The 13977-nt window shown below is 49.3% G+C and overlaps 3 protein-coding genes across 3 annotated transcripts; 2 read left to right on the top strand and 1 right to left on the bottom strand.

The window, feature by feature from the left end:
• Positions 1-3705: 3705 nt before the first annotated feature.
• MYCFIDRAFT_173001 (uncharacterized protein) lies at positions 3706-5952 on the top strand (the record flags this gene model as incomplete). Its single annotated transcript, XM_007926364.1, has 8 exons — positions 3706-3732; positions 4926-5180; positions 5209-5223; positions 5261-5447; positions 5477-5651; positions 5678-5762; positions 5795-5802; positions 5835-5952. 8 exons carry the CDS (start codon positions 3706-3708, stop codon positions 5950-5952), a joined length of 870 nt encoding a protein of 289 aa, XP_007924555.1.
• Positions 5953-5987: 35 nt separating this feature from the next.
• Positions 5988-6743, bottom strand: MYCFIDRAFT_120912 (uncharacterized protein; the record flags this gene model as incomplete). The annotated part of the gene is made up of 1 exon (XM_007926363.1): positions 5988-6743. A coding segment is annotated over one exon (756 nt), but the record flags the coding sequence as incomplete, so codon positions are not given.
• Positions 6744-7246: 503 nt separating this feature from the next.
• Positions 7247-13889, top strand: MYCFIDRAFT_152207 (uncharacterized protein; the record flags this gene model as incomplete). Its single annotated transcript, XM_007926362.1, has 3 exons — positions 7247-12775; positions 12854-13117; positions 13193-13889. 3 exons carry the CDS (start codon positions 7247-7249, stop codon positions 13619-13621), a joined length of 6222 nt encoding a protein of 2073 aa, XP_007924553.1. The 3' UTR covers positions 13622-13889.
• Between the last annotated feature and the right edge of the window lie 88 nt (positions 13890-13977).

Genomic DNA, 13977 nt, shown 5'->3' with positions numbered 1-13977 from the left:
CCGCTACCTAGTATAGAACGAGAAACGATACCGTTACTACTAGCTATCTAATAGCACTACGAGGAGATTGTCTTAGATGTTACTAATATAGCTAGTTATAACATTATATTAGGTATACCTTAGTTAAGAAAGCATAACCTAGTCGTAGACTAGAGAAGAGGAGTACTTACATTTAAGGAATGCGACTATATAATCGGCATTCAACCTATATAGCGGCAGCGTTCGCAGGCAGATAAGATTAACAAACGCAGGATAACTCGTAAGACGTTTACGTCGACAGGAATTACGGAGAACCGTATTCAACCCGGATCGACACTACCGTTAGGTTAGGAGGGTTATAATAATAATTACGGGAAGGATAGAAGTTATACGCTATCGAAGAATAAAACCAGAATCTCGGACCTAGATATTCCTAAAGAGTATAGTAAGTAGAAACGACTCTTTAAAGAGGAGAGAGGCAAGGCAGCCTTACCTAAACACCAACTATAGGATTATAAGATACACTTACAGCCTAGGAAAGAGCCTCTATAGGGACCCTTATACGCAATGTCTAAGAAAGAGCTTAAAACCCTAGACAAGTAGCTAAAAGAGAAATTAGAAAAAGGCTAGATACGGAAGTCGATATCCTCGGCAGCCTTACTAGTAATGTTCGTTCCGAAAGCCGGATTAGACGAAGGACGGCTAGTAGTCGATTTTAGACGACTTAACGACATTACAATTAAGAATCGGTACCTACTACCGAACATCGAAGAAATGTAAGACCGATTAACTAGATTAGACTAGTATACGAAGATTGACCTACGCGATGCGTTTTACGCAATACGTATAGCAGCTGGATACGAATAGATAATAGCATTCCGAACAAGATATAGGCTTTACGAATTCTTGGTTATGCCTATAGGACTTACAAATGCCCTAGCGTTATATTAAGACCTTATAAACGAAGTCCTCCGAGACCTTCTAGATATATGCGTTATCGTATATATAGACGATATCTTGGTCTATACTAAGGGAGCTCTCGCGGACTATATACGAATAGTGTAGGACGTCTTTGAACGATTTACTTAAGTAGGATTTAAGACTGCACCTAAGAAATGCGAATTCTATAAGAAGGAAGTTAAGTTCCTAGGATTTATTATTAGCACTATAGGAATTAGGATCGATCTAGAAAAAACTAAGTTAATATAGGAATAGCCAACGCCTACATGCGTTAAAGACGTACAATCATTCCTAGGATTAGCTAACTATAATAGAAAATTCATCGAGGGCTACTCTAAGACAGCGGCACCCCTTACGGAGCTTATAAAGAAAGATAAGAAATAGAACTAGAGCACGAAGGAAGACGAAGCGTTTAGGCAGCTAAAGAAGCAATACGTTTCTGCGCTAATACTACGATTATTCGATGGAAATAAGGCGGTCTAGATAGAAACAGACGCGTCGGATAGGGCTATAGGAGCATACCTTATACAGGAGCATAACGGGAAACGATACCCGGTAGCCTATTACTCGAGAAAGATGTTACCCGCGGAATAGAACTACGATATCTATAATAAGGAGCTACTTGCAATAGTTGCATTACTGCAATACTAGCGAGTATACGCGGAAGGAGCACTAAGTCTTACGATTCTTTCTAATTATAAGAATCTAACTTACTTTACTACGACTAAAGTACTAACCCGAAGATAGGCCCGCTAGTCGGAGCTGCTAGGACAGTATAAGTTCGAAATCCGCTATACCCTAGGACGCGAGAACGGACGAGCCGACGCACTAAGCCGCCGTAGCGACTATATAGAGGGTTACGAACTAGTGTAGCAGCAGATATTAAAAACAAACCAAGACGGAAGCCTTAGTGCTAACATAAAAGAATTCAACTACATTATACGAGTTCTTTAGGACACAGAAGAACAGTTCCCAATCGAATATAGGAAATACTAAGTACCTAAGGAACGAGTTACGGAGTATATACGACAACACTACGACGGACCCGAATTTAGACATCCTAGAGTTTTAAAAACAATAGAACTAGTTAAGCGAAGCTTCGGATTCCTACATATGCGACAACGAGTTCTAGAATATATTAAGAAATGTCCACAATGTTAGCGTAACAAAGCTAATAGACACGCTAAATATAGACATATCTAATTTAGGACGCTACTAGATAAACTATAGGACGAAGTTATAATAGACTTTATTACGAAACTACCGAAGTCTAAGGATCCGGTTATAGGATATAGCTACGACATAATACTTATTATAGTCGATAGGCTTACGAAATATACACACTTCATTCCTACTAACGAAGCAAGTACGGCAGAGCAACTCGGATACCTCGTACTAGATAGACTTATGCGATACTACGGATTTCTAAAGACCTATATTACGGACAGAGACAAGCTCTTTACGTCAAACTACTAGAAGACGCTTACAGCGACACTTAGAATTAAGTACAAGCTATTAACGGTATACTATCTATAGACAGACGGCTAAACGGAAGTTAAGAATCAGGCCTTAGAGGTATACTTACGGCACTACGTCAATTACGCATAAAACAATTAGGCATCGCTATTGCCTATAGCACAACTTATACTAAATAACTAACAATCTAAGACTACGAAAGAGACACTATTCTTCGCTAATTTTAGAAAATATCCGCAGCTGTTCGGGGAACAGTATTTACAGCATCTATACGCGGATAAAGCGATAGTCGCTTTAGAAGACTTGAAGCAGGTATATAAAGAATTGCAAAACGCAATTGCCGAGTCTTAGGAAAAGATTACGGGACTATATAATGCTAAACGAAAAATAGCACCTTAGCTAAAGAAGGGGGATAAGGTCTACCTCCTAACAAAGAATCTAAAAACCCGGAGATCGACTAAGAAACTAGACTATATTAAAGTCGGGCCATTTTTAATTAATGAGCCTAAAGGACTAGTTAATTACCGACTCAAACTATCGGACGACGCGAAAATCCACCTAGTATTCTATATCTCTATACTAGAACCTACAGACGCCGAAACACCGTATTAAAAAACATTTCACTTCCAACCTAAGGAAGAAAATAAGTTTAAAGTCGAGGAAATCCTAGATCAGTAAGGTCAGAAATACCTTGTTAAATAGAAAGGATACCTATATTCGGAAAACACTTAGGAACTAAAAGAAAACCTGCAGAACTGTTAGCAGATAATCAAAAAATATCAAAACCGGACAAAAAGGAAATAACTAGTATAGGAATTAAACCTACGACCTCTTAGACCCTATCGATTATAGCGCCTTAGAGTTCTTAACGACCTAGGGTAGTGTAGCTCGAGGAGCGGGGACTCTAATAGCATACCTAGCAACTATGTCTTTTGTAGCTAAGAATTATACTACTAGACTAACTAGCTAGAAGATAAAATAGACAGGAAACATTGAAAATACATACCTTTAGGACACTAGACTCTCGGCACTCCTACTAGGGATTTCAGAGACAGGCTAGGATATCCTATCTAGACGACTTTAGTTATAAGGCGACATCTATAATCGGCTATCTAGGGGAAACGGCTCGTTAGTAGGTAACGAGAATATTATCGGCTCTATAGGCGAAGAGCCTAGCTCTCTTTCGAGCTCTTCCGCCTATTAAATAGAGGCTTCTTCTGCCTTAAGAGCTTATATCTCCCGATCCTCTTTTATACGTAGCGACTTACGTAAGCGACGGACCTTTACGCGATGCTCGAAAAGCTTCCGCGTAAGAAGGTCCTCCTCCTCTTCGGCCGCTTCGAGATCTTTAGCTATCTTTAGGCGCGCCTTCCGGATTTTTTTATACTCTATACGAGTAACTTGCATATTATAGGATTAGCCGTATAGGGCGCACTCGGAGCAGCGACCGGAACGAAGATCGACTTTATAGGGTTTATTAGCCTATTCGCAATAGAAGTAGCGGATCGGTATTTCGAGGCAGTCGGCGAGAATATTATTTGCGATATTTTCCTTACGCTAGCGAGAAGACAAATCCTTAGTAGACTTTAATATAATAAAGAAGTTAGAATTAGAAAGTCCCGGAATAAGGGACTATTCCGCTTAAGGAGGGGGATAGTGTTACGGATCTAATTAGTTAGAGTCCTTATATAATCTTAGAGCGACGCTAAGACTAGTAGGCTAAGCTATCGCTCTATCTTACTAGGAGCGATAGGAGCGGTCGAGAGCGATAGCGTCGCTTACGTCGCTTACGACTATAGACAAGACATCTCCTTTGTATTTAGGAACGCCGGAATGCCCTTATAGCTCGAGGCGTTCAACTTATATTACCTACTTACTAATTAGAATTACCTTTGTACCAATTATTCTGTCTCTGCCTCCCGCTTATATTAGCCTCTCTAAAGAAGCCTCGGCTTGCACGTAATAAGAAGTTACTTAACGATCTGTCGCGAGTAACCGTAATAGTACGCTCGTAGTAGTACTTCGGCGGACTATATAGTACTCGAAACGCCTCGCTTTCTATCTTATTACGGTCTATTTAAACCGACCTTCGTCCTAGTAGTCGATATATCGTACGGCGGCGCAATTTAGATAGTTCTTCGAGTAGTAACGGTATAGTGCTAGTAACGGCGCTTACCGATAACACTACCGCTAATAATCGCTCTATCCTCGCTTCCGCCGTCCTATACCTTCTCGATCGCTATACCGCTAGTCTCGTAGCTTTATAAAAGACGTAGAGAAAGAGGTAGATACTGCGGCGCTAGGCCGGAAGTCTACTAGGCGCACGGATAGGCTTAAAAGCTCCTTAAGAGTTAGTTTTGCTAATTATACTATATATAGCATAATCTTAGCGAGTTTACGAGCACAGCGATAACCTACGATTCAATAACCGTTATCGCATAAGACAGGTTAGTTATTGGAAGAGTTGTTATAATCTACGGCCAGGTTATGCGATAACCTGTTGCAAGTAGACAGGGCCTCACCACCATATCGCCCTCCATATTGGCATCCACCTAAAGCGTGTGTATACACGGATCAACGGAGTGGTTCTGGAACGACATGCGCTGAACACTCATACAGCACCGTTGAGGTCTCAAATTCGGTCAAGGTTTGTCAGGTGGAATGCCGGACGGCCGGCGGACACCATCTTGCTCAGTCTCTACCGGCTCGGTACCGACGTGCATCTGTCATCTGTCACCGCAGAAGGGCATCACAGCACAGCGTATGTGCTACTATTGCTGAGCTGAGACGTAGAATATGGCCTGTCTCGTACAGGCTATAGCAGATCCGCATGCAGGGCGCCGAGTGGCACTGGCACAACGAGTCGGACGTTTGCAAACGACACACTTACCAAAGCTGGCGTTCAGGGACGAGGCTGAATCTACGGCGTCCAGACCACGAGGCCTTACAAATGAGAAATGCTCGCTTACCTTACGTTCAGGCATCTGGACTTTTGTCTCCTGGACGAAATAATCTGAAACTGCACTCTCACTGTGCGACACAGACTGCTCGAGCGTGGAAGCGTGCTCTACCAACGCACTGGGCCTGCCATGCACGAAAACCACGCTCACATCTCCAGCCTGGCGTCGATCCCGTTTGATGTTGCACCACGCTAGCCATTTCCACGTGCGCGTCATAACATGCTCCATCGGCCTTCAAGACGTGGAAGCTGTGAGCACACAGGGATATGACCAAGCGTTGCGTTCATGAGGTCGAGTCGGAGCAGCAGGGTAAACTGTACTGTACTCACCATGCAAGAGGTTGCAGTGGAATGGAATGTGGACCACAACTTGAAAGATCTTTATGTTGTGTTCTTGTGATTTTACATGTGTGGAATGAGGCCACCAAGTAAATTTTCTTCTGCGATGCTGTCGCTGCAGTCTTTCGAGGCCTTCCTTTCTGAGCCTCGTCCATACAAAGCCAGGTTCCACCAACGCCTCGCTAAAAATTTCAAACTGCATTCATGCTATACCCTCCGCGGTGGCCAAGTATTGGTGAAACCCGAAAGCAATTCAGTTTGGATTCTATTTTCTCGTATAGTCCTTGAGGATACCGTGCATATGCACATTCGTCGTCTTGCCACCTCTCCGATTCGGCTTCTTGCGGTCCTTCTTCTTCATATTCACGTTCCTAACTTCCTTGACCACACTCGTAGGCGTGATTCCAGCTTTCTCCAAATCCGTACGTATCTCGGTTTCCGTAGCAGGCAGTTTCGTTTTGGACCAGAACTCCTTGAAGTCGCCACTAATGTGTGTGTGGTATGAAGGAGAGTCTTGCCAGATCATGTTGGCGGAGTTATCCTTTTTGCGGCGAGTAGCGAGGAGGAAGTGTTGTCGTTCCAATTCGTCGATTGCTGGACCGCAGTCTGGCCAGCCGTCTTTCAGCTCTCGGACGGGGATACCTTGTGCTGTGGTTTGTTTTGCAAGATAGTCTTTCAGTTCTTCTGCGTTTGTGACTGGGTGCTTGGGGCGGTAGCGGAATGCATCTTTGCCAGATTTGGTTTGAGATTTGGGAATGAAATCTACGCGGTCGCTGTCCTGCAGTGCGCGCTTGATGAGTGGAATTCGGCGCTGGGCGTCGTTTGGGAGAGACAGGTAGGCGATCAGGTCGTCGAAGGTGATGGCCTCCAACTTGTTGGACTTGAGCTTCTCGATAGCGAAGTGCACTTGAGTGAGCATTTCTTCGCCGTGGCTTTGCGCTGGCACAGGTGCGGTACTAAATGCATCATCGTGGTTGCGCTTGACGGCGTCGGAGCTGGATGTGGCTATGAGCGGTTTCGGAGTTGATGATCGAGCCGGCGCAGCGGCCGCTGGTCGAGAGTGAGTTATATTTCTCGTGGTAGCATCACCATACTCCTGCTTGAAGCTAGCAAGCTGCTTTTGGAGGGACATGGTGGGTGGTGGATAGCGGAGGTGTTGGTGGAAGGCGACGACCTGGAGGGTTCAGCGAAGAGTTCCAGGTCAGAGCTCGGGTCGTGACTGCTGACTGTTGGTGAATGAGCGAACGAGCGTTGCCTCACTGTCACATGCAGAAATGAAAGTCCAGAGTCAGCTAACAACGTCGTCAAAGGCAGTTGCGAACAATAGAGTTCACTATCCCGGATGCGGCTCTGCACAACCGAGAGTCAAAGCGCGGCCCTTGTCATTCGAGCTTCGTGCAGACAACATCAAAGCCGCAACGACGCGCCTGCCAAACAACGTCACCTCCACCACCACGCTCCCTCACATTGGCCGCCGATCACGCCAGCACTATTCACAGAGATGGTGTAGTACGACGACAACACTACACCAATATGCGGACGCGCGCGCAAGGCGAGGCGGCGGCGGTCGATGTGGCCTACCTCGCGACGGCATACGGCGTGTCCGAGGTGGACATCCAGACACTGATCGATGCGCCCACGACAGATCTCGTCAACGACTTCTTGCAGTCTGTCGCCGCCAAGACCCAAGAATTCGATGCGCTGAAGGCGGAGAAGCTGAAGGTGGATGTCGAGCTAGACAACACTGTTCGCACTTCAGAAACGAAAATCAGAGCACAGAAGGCTACTGTCACCAAGGCTCACAAGGAAGTTGAGGAATTGAGAATTAAGCTGAATGACTCCGAAGCCGCCCGGGAGGCTCTTTCCACCGAGCTCGAACAGCTGCGATCATCTTCTTCGGGGTCAACGGCGGAGACACAGGCTTTGAGACAAAGAATCGAGAGTCTCGAGACGTCAAATCGCGAAGCATTGGCCCTCGTCGAGTCCAAGTCCGCTGAAAAGGATCGCATCGCTCAGGAGCTATCGGAGCAGCACTCAAAGATTTTGGCGCTCCGACGCGAAATTAGTCAACTGGAGGAAAAGAACCAATCGCTGGAGAATGCTGCTGCCTCGCAAAAGTTCAAGGAACAGTCGCTGCAACAGGAAATCGAATTGCTCAAGAAGAACAACGAGTGGCATGCCAACGAGCTTCAGACGCGCAGTCAGGAACACACCAAATTCCGGAAGGAACGGAATGCACGCATCTCCACTCTTGAACGCGACCTGGAAGACGCCAACGCCAACGTCGAAGCTCTGAAGCGCACCGAAACGACCCTCCGACAGCGACTAGACGATGTGCAAGCTAAGGCCGACGAAGCTTTCGCACGCATTGCTAGTTTGCAAGAAGAAGCCGCTCGGAAGGAGCAATCATTCAAGACTGAGCTCGATAGTGGCAAGCGACTCGGAGAACTGCAGGCACAGAGCGCAGCTACACACAAGGCTCGTCTGCAGGAGGTGCAGGCTCAAGTCGACCGTGTCAGAGACGAAGCTGCTGATGAGATTGGCCGCTTGCAGGCAGAGATTGAGACAGAGCGCGGAGACAAGGAGACTGCAGAGCGTCGCGTGGCTGAGCTGGAGCTGACCGTCGAGCGCCTTGAGCAGCAACCTCGTCTCTCACGACCCGGTACTCCGTTGCGAAACGGCGAGCCACAGACCCCAGGCCGTTATGGCTCCCGTGCAGGCTCGCCATCTGCAATGCCGGGCTCAATGCGGAAGGTAGTCAATGGTCTCAGCTTCACTCAACTCTACACCAAATACACTGAAGCTCAGGAGGAACTGGAGGCTGAGAGACGCCGGACCGACAAACTTTCAACTGCACTCGACGAGCTTGTAACGGAGCTTGAGACTCGCAAGCCAGAAATTGAAGACCTCAAGGAAGAACAGGAACGCCTGGAAAACGAAGTGCTCGACTTCTCGCGTCTCTTGGACGAAGCCAATGAGGCTCGCGACACTGCCATTAGAGAGTCAACACGCTGGCAAGGTGAGGCAGAGGCCGCTTTGCGCGAGAGTGCAATCAGGCAACAACAGCTGCGAGATATGTCTGCTCAGATCAAGATCCTCCTCGTTGAAGCTCAGAGTCGTGAACAGGGTCTGGGTGAGATGTCAGCAGACGAACGGTTGGAGTTGGAGCGTGCTGCCCGCGGTGAGCTTGATGACGACACTCTCGATGCCATGACAAGCACTGGGCGGTTGATCTCTGAGCGTCTCGTCATCTTCCGTGGGGTGACAGATCTTGCATCGCAGAACGAGAAGCTCTTGCGTCTGACTCGCGAGCTTGGTGAGAAGATGGAAGGAGATGAGGCACGCGACAAGGCGCGACAGTCGGCTGCCGATGCCGAGGAGCTGGAGAGCTTGAGACAGCAGGTGGAGCGATACAAGGACGAACTGCAAGTCACGGCTACTCAGATCGACAGCTACATGAAGGAGCGCGACATGTTCCGACGCATGTTGCAGCATCGCGGACAACTCAATCCTGATGCTAACCTTCAATCGTTGTTTGGACAGAGCGTTGCGCCTGGCACACCGATGCGCAACAGTGTGGGTCCGCCAGCAACACCACGCAGCAAAGATGTCGATGACCTCAACAAGCTACTCAAGGAGCAGCAAACGTTCTTCGACCAGTTCCGGAATGAGTCGGTCACCGATCGACGGCAACTCAAGGAGCAGGTCGACAGTCTGGCACGAGAGAAGAGCACGCTCCAAGCTGATCTCGCTCGCGCGCAGTCTCAGCTCACTCTGGCCTCTGAGCGATACGATATGCTGCAGTCAAACTTCACTGCATTGCGTAACGAGAACAACGAGTTCCAGAAGCGCTCACAACAGTTGGCTGAGCAAGCCGCAAAGCAGGATCTCCGTACTCAGCAAGTGGCGGAAGAGCTCGTGGAGGCTCGATCAATGGTTGAGTCTTTGCGGAACGAGAATGCCAACACGAAAGCCGAGAAAGAGCTCTGGAAGCGCATTGAGACTCGGCTCAACGAAGAGAACAGGACTCTTTTGGATGATCGATCTAGACTAAACAAGCTGGTCACCGATTTGCAGAATCTTCAGAACGAGCGAGAACTGGAGACATCTGAGACACGCCGTCGCCTACAGTCACGCATTGATACGCTAGAGTCCGAGCTTGGCGAGACCAAGAAGAAGCTTAATACTGAAGTCGAAGATAGCAGAAAGGCTGCCTTGAGACGCCAGTACGAGGAAGGTCAAAGCAGGACCCGCATCGATGATCTTGTCAAGAGCCTTGGCAATGTGCGCGAAGAGTTGTCTGCTGCCAAGACTGCTCGCGATCAACTGCAGACTCGGGTTGATGAGCTGAAGATCGAGCTCCGTTCAGCTGAAGAGAAGGTGCAGGTTCTCCAGCCTCAGCCTACGCCCCGTGCAGAGCCCACGACTGCTGGACAGCAGCAACCGAACGGCAGTGGCGAAGAAGTCCCAGCAGAGCAGCGACTTGCTCTCGAGCTGTCCGATCTTCGTCGTGATCTGGAGCTATCCAAGACCGAGCTGGAGAATGCGAAGCAGCAGGCCGAGCAATTCCGAGCCATTGCACAGACTACTGAAGAGGAGCTTGCCAACCTCTCGGAGACCGCTGATCAGTACAAGGACGACACCGAGCAGCTCATTGCTGAGAAAGACTCCAAGATCAAAGAGCTCGAGCAGCGCATTGAAGACCTCAACTCTGAATTGACAACCACAAACACGGAGTTGTCCGAACTACGCAGCAAGGCAGACGACAATGGACGCCAGCTCGCCGACCAGAAAGCTTCTTTCGAGACAACTATCAAGCGTCTCGAAGATGACATTGCGAAATATCAGGCGGAAGTCAAGATGTCTCAGGCCGATGTCAAGACCCAGGCCGAGATCGCTATCCAGGCACAGGAGAACTATGAGATCGAAGTGCAGAAGCATGGCGAAGCTACAAAAGTGCTGCAGGAAATTCGTAGCGAGTATAACAAGGTTCGCACGGAGGTGGCCGGTGCCAAAGCTGAGGCCGAAGCAGCAAAGATCAGCCTGCAGCAAGCAGAAGAGAGCTGGGCTGAGCAGCGCGATCAGTTCGAGCGCGAGCTAGAGGAAGTCAAGAGGAGGCGCCAAGACACCGATGAGCAGAACAAGCTGCTTCACCAGCAGATGGAGTCGTTCTCAAATGAGCTTGCTGCGCTTCGTCAAGGTCGCGCCGCTGCGCTTGCTGATGGTCAAACTCGCGAAGGCACGCCATCAACTTCTGGAAACGACAGCAATCTCCAAGAAGTCATCAACTACCTTCGACGCGAAAAGGAAATTGTCGATGTCCAGTATGAGCTCTCGACCCAAGAAGCCAAGCGTCTGCAACAACAGCTTGAATATGCTCAAAATCAGCTGGAAGAAGCTCGGCAGAAGCTAGCGGACGAACGCAGACAGTCTGCTGAGAAAGCTAGTGCCGAAAACAGCACCAACAAGCTCATGCAGACCATTGAAGAGCTCAACACGTACCGCGAGGCTACAACAACACTTCGTAATGATGCCCGACAAGCAAGAGAGAAGCTAGAAGAGAAGACCAAGCAAGTCGACCGCCTACTCGAAGAGATCGAGCCTCTGAAGAGCCGTGTTGGCGAACTGGAGGGCGAGCTAGAGAGCAAGGACGGAGAGATGAAGTTGCTTCAAGATGATCGCGATCATTGGCGTGAACGCACTCAGAACATCATCAGCAAGTACGATCGCGTTGATCCTGCTGAACTTGAAGAAATGAAGAAGCGCCTCGAAGAGCTCAAAGCCGAAAATGAGCGTCTCGAGATTGAGACATCTTCGGTAGCTGAACTACGAGAGCAAGTCAGCGGTCATGAAGCCTTAGTGGAGGCATTGAAAGCAGACTGGGAGACGAGGAGACTTAAACTGATCGATCAGTCCAAGACAAGAAATACTCAGAACAAGAACGAGATCAATGAATTGAAGCAGAAGCTGGAGGTGGCTGAGAACAGCTTGAAGGAAGCGCAAGACGCCTTAGCTTCTGCTAAGTCCGAGCTCGAGCAGACCAAGACGCAGCTCGAACAAGCCAATATTGCGTTGGAAGAAGCCCGCACGAAGCCCTCGAAACCAGCTGACGACGATGCTGAGGAAGGTGAAGTTGATGAAGATGGAGCAGCTGCAGGTCAGAATGAGAAGCACGCAGCGCTGCACGCACGCATTGCTGAGGCCGAAGCAAACGCCAGCGAACACGCGAGCCGTGTCGAAGGCTTGACCATTGAATTGCAGACAACTCAATCGCGTGTGCAGGAGCTCGAAGGCCAAGTCACCGACCTTCAGCAGCAGCTGAGCAACGCCAAGGAGAATCCCACCAGCGACCAAGCGGCACGGAGCTCAGAGACGCTTGACAAGCTAAAGCAAGAGCTCGCAACTGCTCAACAGGAGGTCGAGACTCTTCGTGCGAATGCCGCAAGCGCCTCGGCTCAATCAACGGTCAATGCTGAGCCTGCACCAGGCGGGAAGTCTGTCGCGGATCAAGTCGCAGAGGAAGTGGCGAAACTCCGTGCAGAGCTCGAGCAACAGCATGAGCTTGCTAAGACCCAGATGGAGGAGGCATACAAGCAGAAATCCGAAGCGCGGGACAGAGGTCTGAGGAAGCAGCTGAACGATGGCAGGGAGCGGCAACGCATTGAAGCACAGAAGGAGCTGCGCGAACAGTTCGATCGTGAGATGCAGCAGCTGAAGGATGAGCACAATGCTGCCCTCGAGAAGCTTAAGGCCGACCACCAGGCTGAGATGGAGCGTCTGATCAAGGAAGGGAAGGCCGGAGCCAGTCAAGTCAATGCTTCTAGTGCCAGCGATGGCGTGAAGTCTGAAGGCGGAACTTCAACTTCTGTCGATGGTCTAGACCTGGCCAATCTGGAAATCTCGGAGCCCCAAGTACGATTCTTGATCCACAATAATCGATCTGTCAAGGCAACAGTCGCCAGCATTCTCAAGTCGAATGTGGAAAAGAAGACGAATCAACTCAATGAGCAGATCGCGGCAAAAGACGAAGAGATCAAGAAGTTTACAGCAGAGCTCGAGGCCGTCAAAGCGACCACTAGCGATAGTGCTACCACTGCAACCTCTCAGGCTGATGACGCCGGCAGCTCAGAAAAGATCAAGGACCTCGAGCAAAAGCTAGCAGCCGCCGAACAAGCCAAGGAAGCAGCTGTTAAGCAGGCTGTTGATCAACTCAACATGCGCAGTAAGCTTATGATCAATCAGAAAGAGATCGCTCAGGCCAGATGGAACGCTATCGCAAAGGCGGCTAAGGAGACTCCTACAATGCCAGTCAAGGAGGCCTTTGATGTGGCAGCCCAGGCGAAACCTCCTGCCAAGCCTGCAGCGGGTGCCTCAAGTGCGGCAACTACTCCCGCGAAGCCTGCTGTTGCTCCATCACCATTCCAGGCCCAGCCTGCTCCAGTCAAGCCAGCCTTCGGTCAACCAAGCGCTCCAATGGAGCCTCAAACCCAGTCGCCCAAGACAACAACTGCCGCACCGAACCCTCAAGCAGCGGTTTTCACGCCCAACGCATCTACCAGCTCAAATGCCAGCGCTCCCGTCGCTGCCAACGCTTCCAAGCCAAACGCACCCGTAGCTCCTCGCGCTCAAACATCCGGCATCCCTGCTCCAGGCGGCAGCAAACTCCCTCGTGCCCCGAGCCGTCGGCCCAGTACCGGCGAATTGTCAATTCAGGGTGCTGCGAGAGGCAATCATTCCGGCATCGCTCGGGGAGGTAGCGTTCGAGGTGGTCGTGGAGGAGGCCTTCCTCGCGGCGGCGGGCCTGCATCGAATGCTGGTGTCAAGCGCAGTCACGATGGCGCCGAACCCATTGCCGGTGGCGAAACGAAGAGACCTCGTGGTGGAGGTGCTGCGGGTGGTGGAAGCTAGGATTCTTCTTCGCCTGGTAGAAGAAAGAAGCCTTCGCGTCGGTACTAGGTAGAGAGACACGGGTATAAATTAAATTTGGGATGGTGTGGCGTAATGGGTGGTGGGTGAGAAAGAATGGAACGGCATCGCTCAAAGGACGAAAAGCATTGTAGTGTGGATATCGGTTAGCTTGTATGTTATGACTAGACTATGAACCTCGAGAGTCTTGTCTTGCTTCAGGATGAGAGAATGTAAGCGTGTGTAGATACTACGATACATGTTTCGAGCTACTCCCCTCTCTTCATTTTTGTGGGTCCTAACAGACAAAATATCGTCGATATCACCACGGTGATGAACTCTTCGAACAAAACCCCTGC

This window comes from Pseudocercospora fijiensis, assembly GCF_000340215.1.
Source record: "Pseudocercospora fijiensis CIRAD86 unplaced genomic scaffold MYCFIscaffold_3, whole genome shotgun sequence".
Taxonomy (NCBI): domain Eukaryota; kingdom Fungi; phylum Ascomycota; class Dothideomycetes; order Mycosphaerellales; family Mycosphaerellaceae; genus Pseudocercospora; species Pseudocercospora fijiensis.
This window is presented reverse-complemented; position numbering and strand designations above follow the sequence as displayed.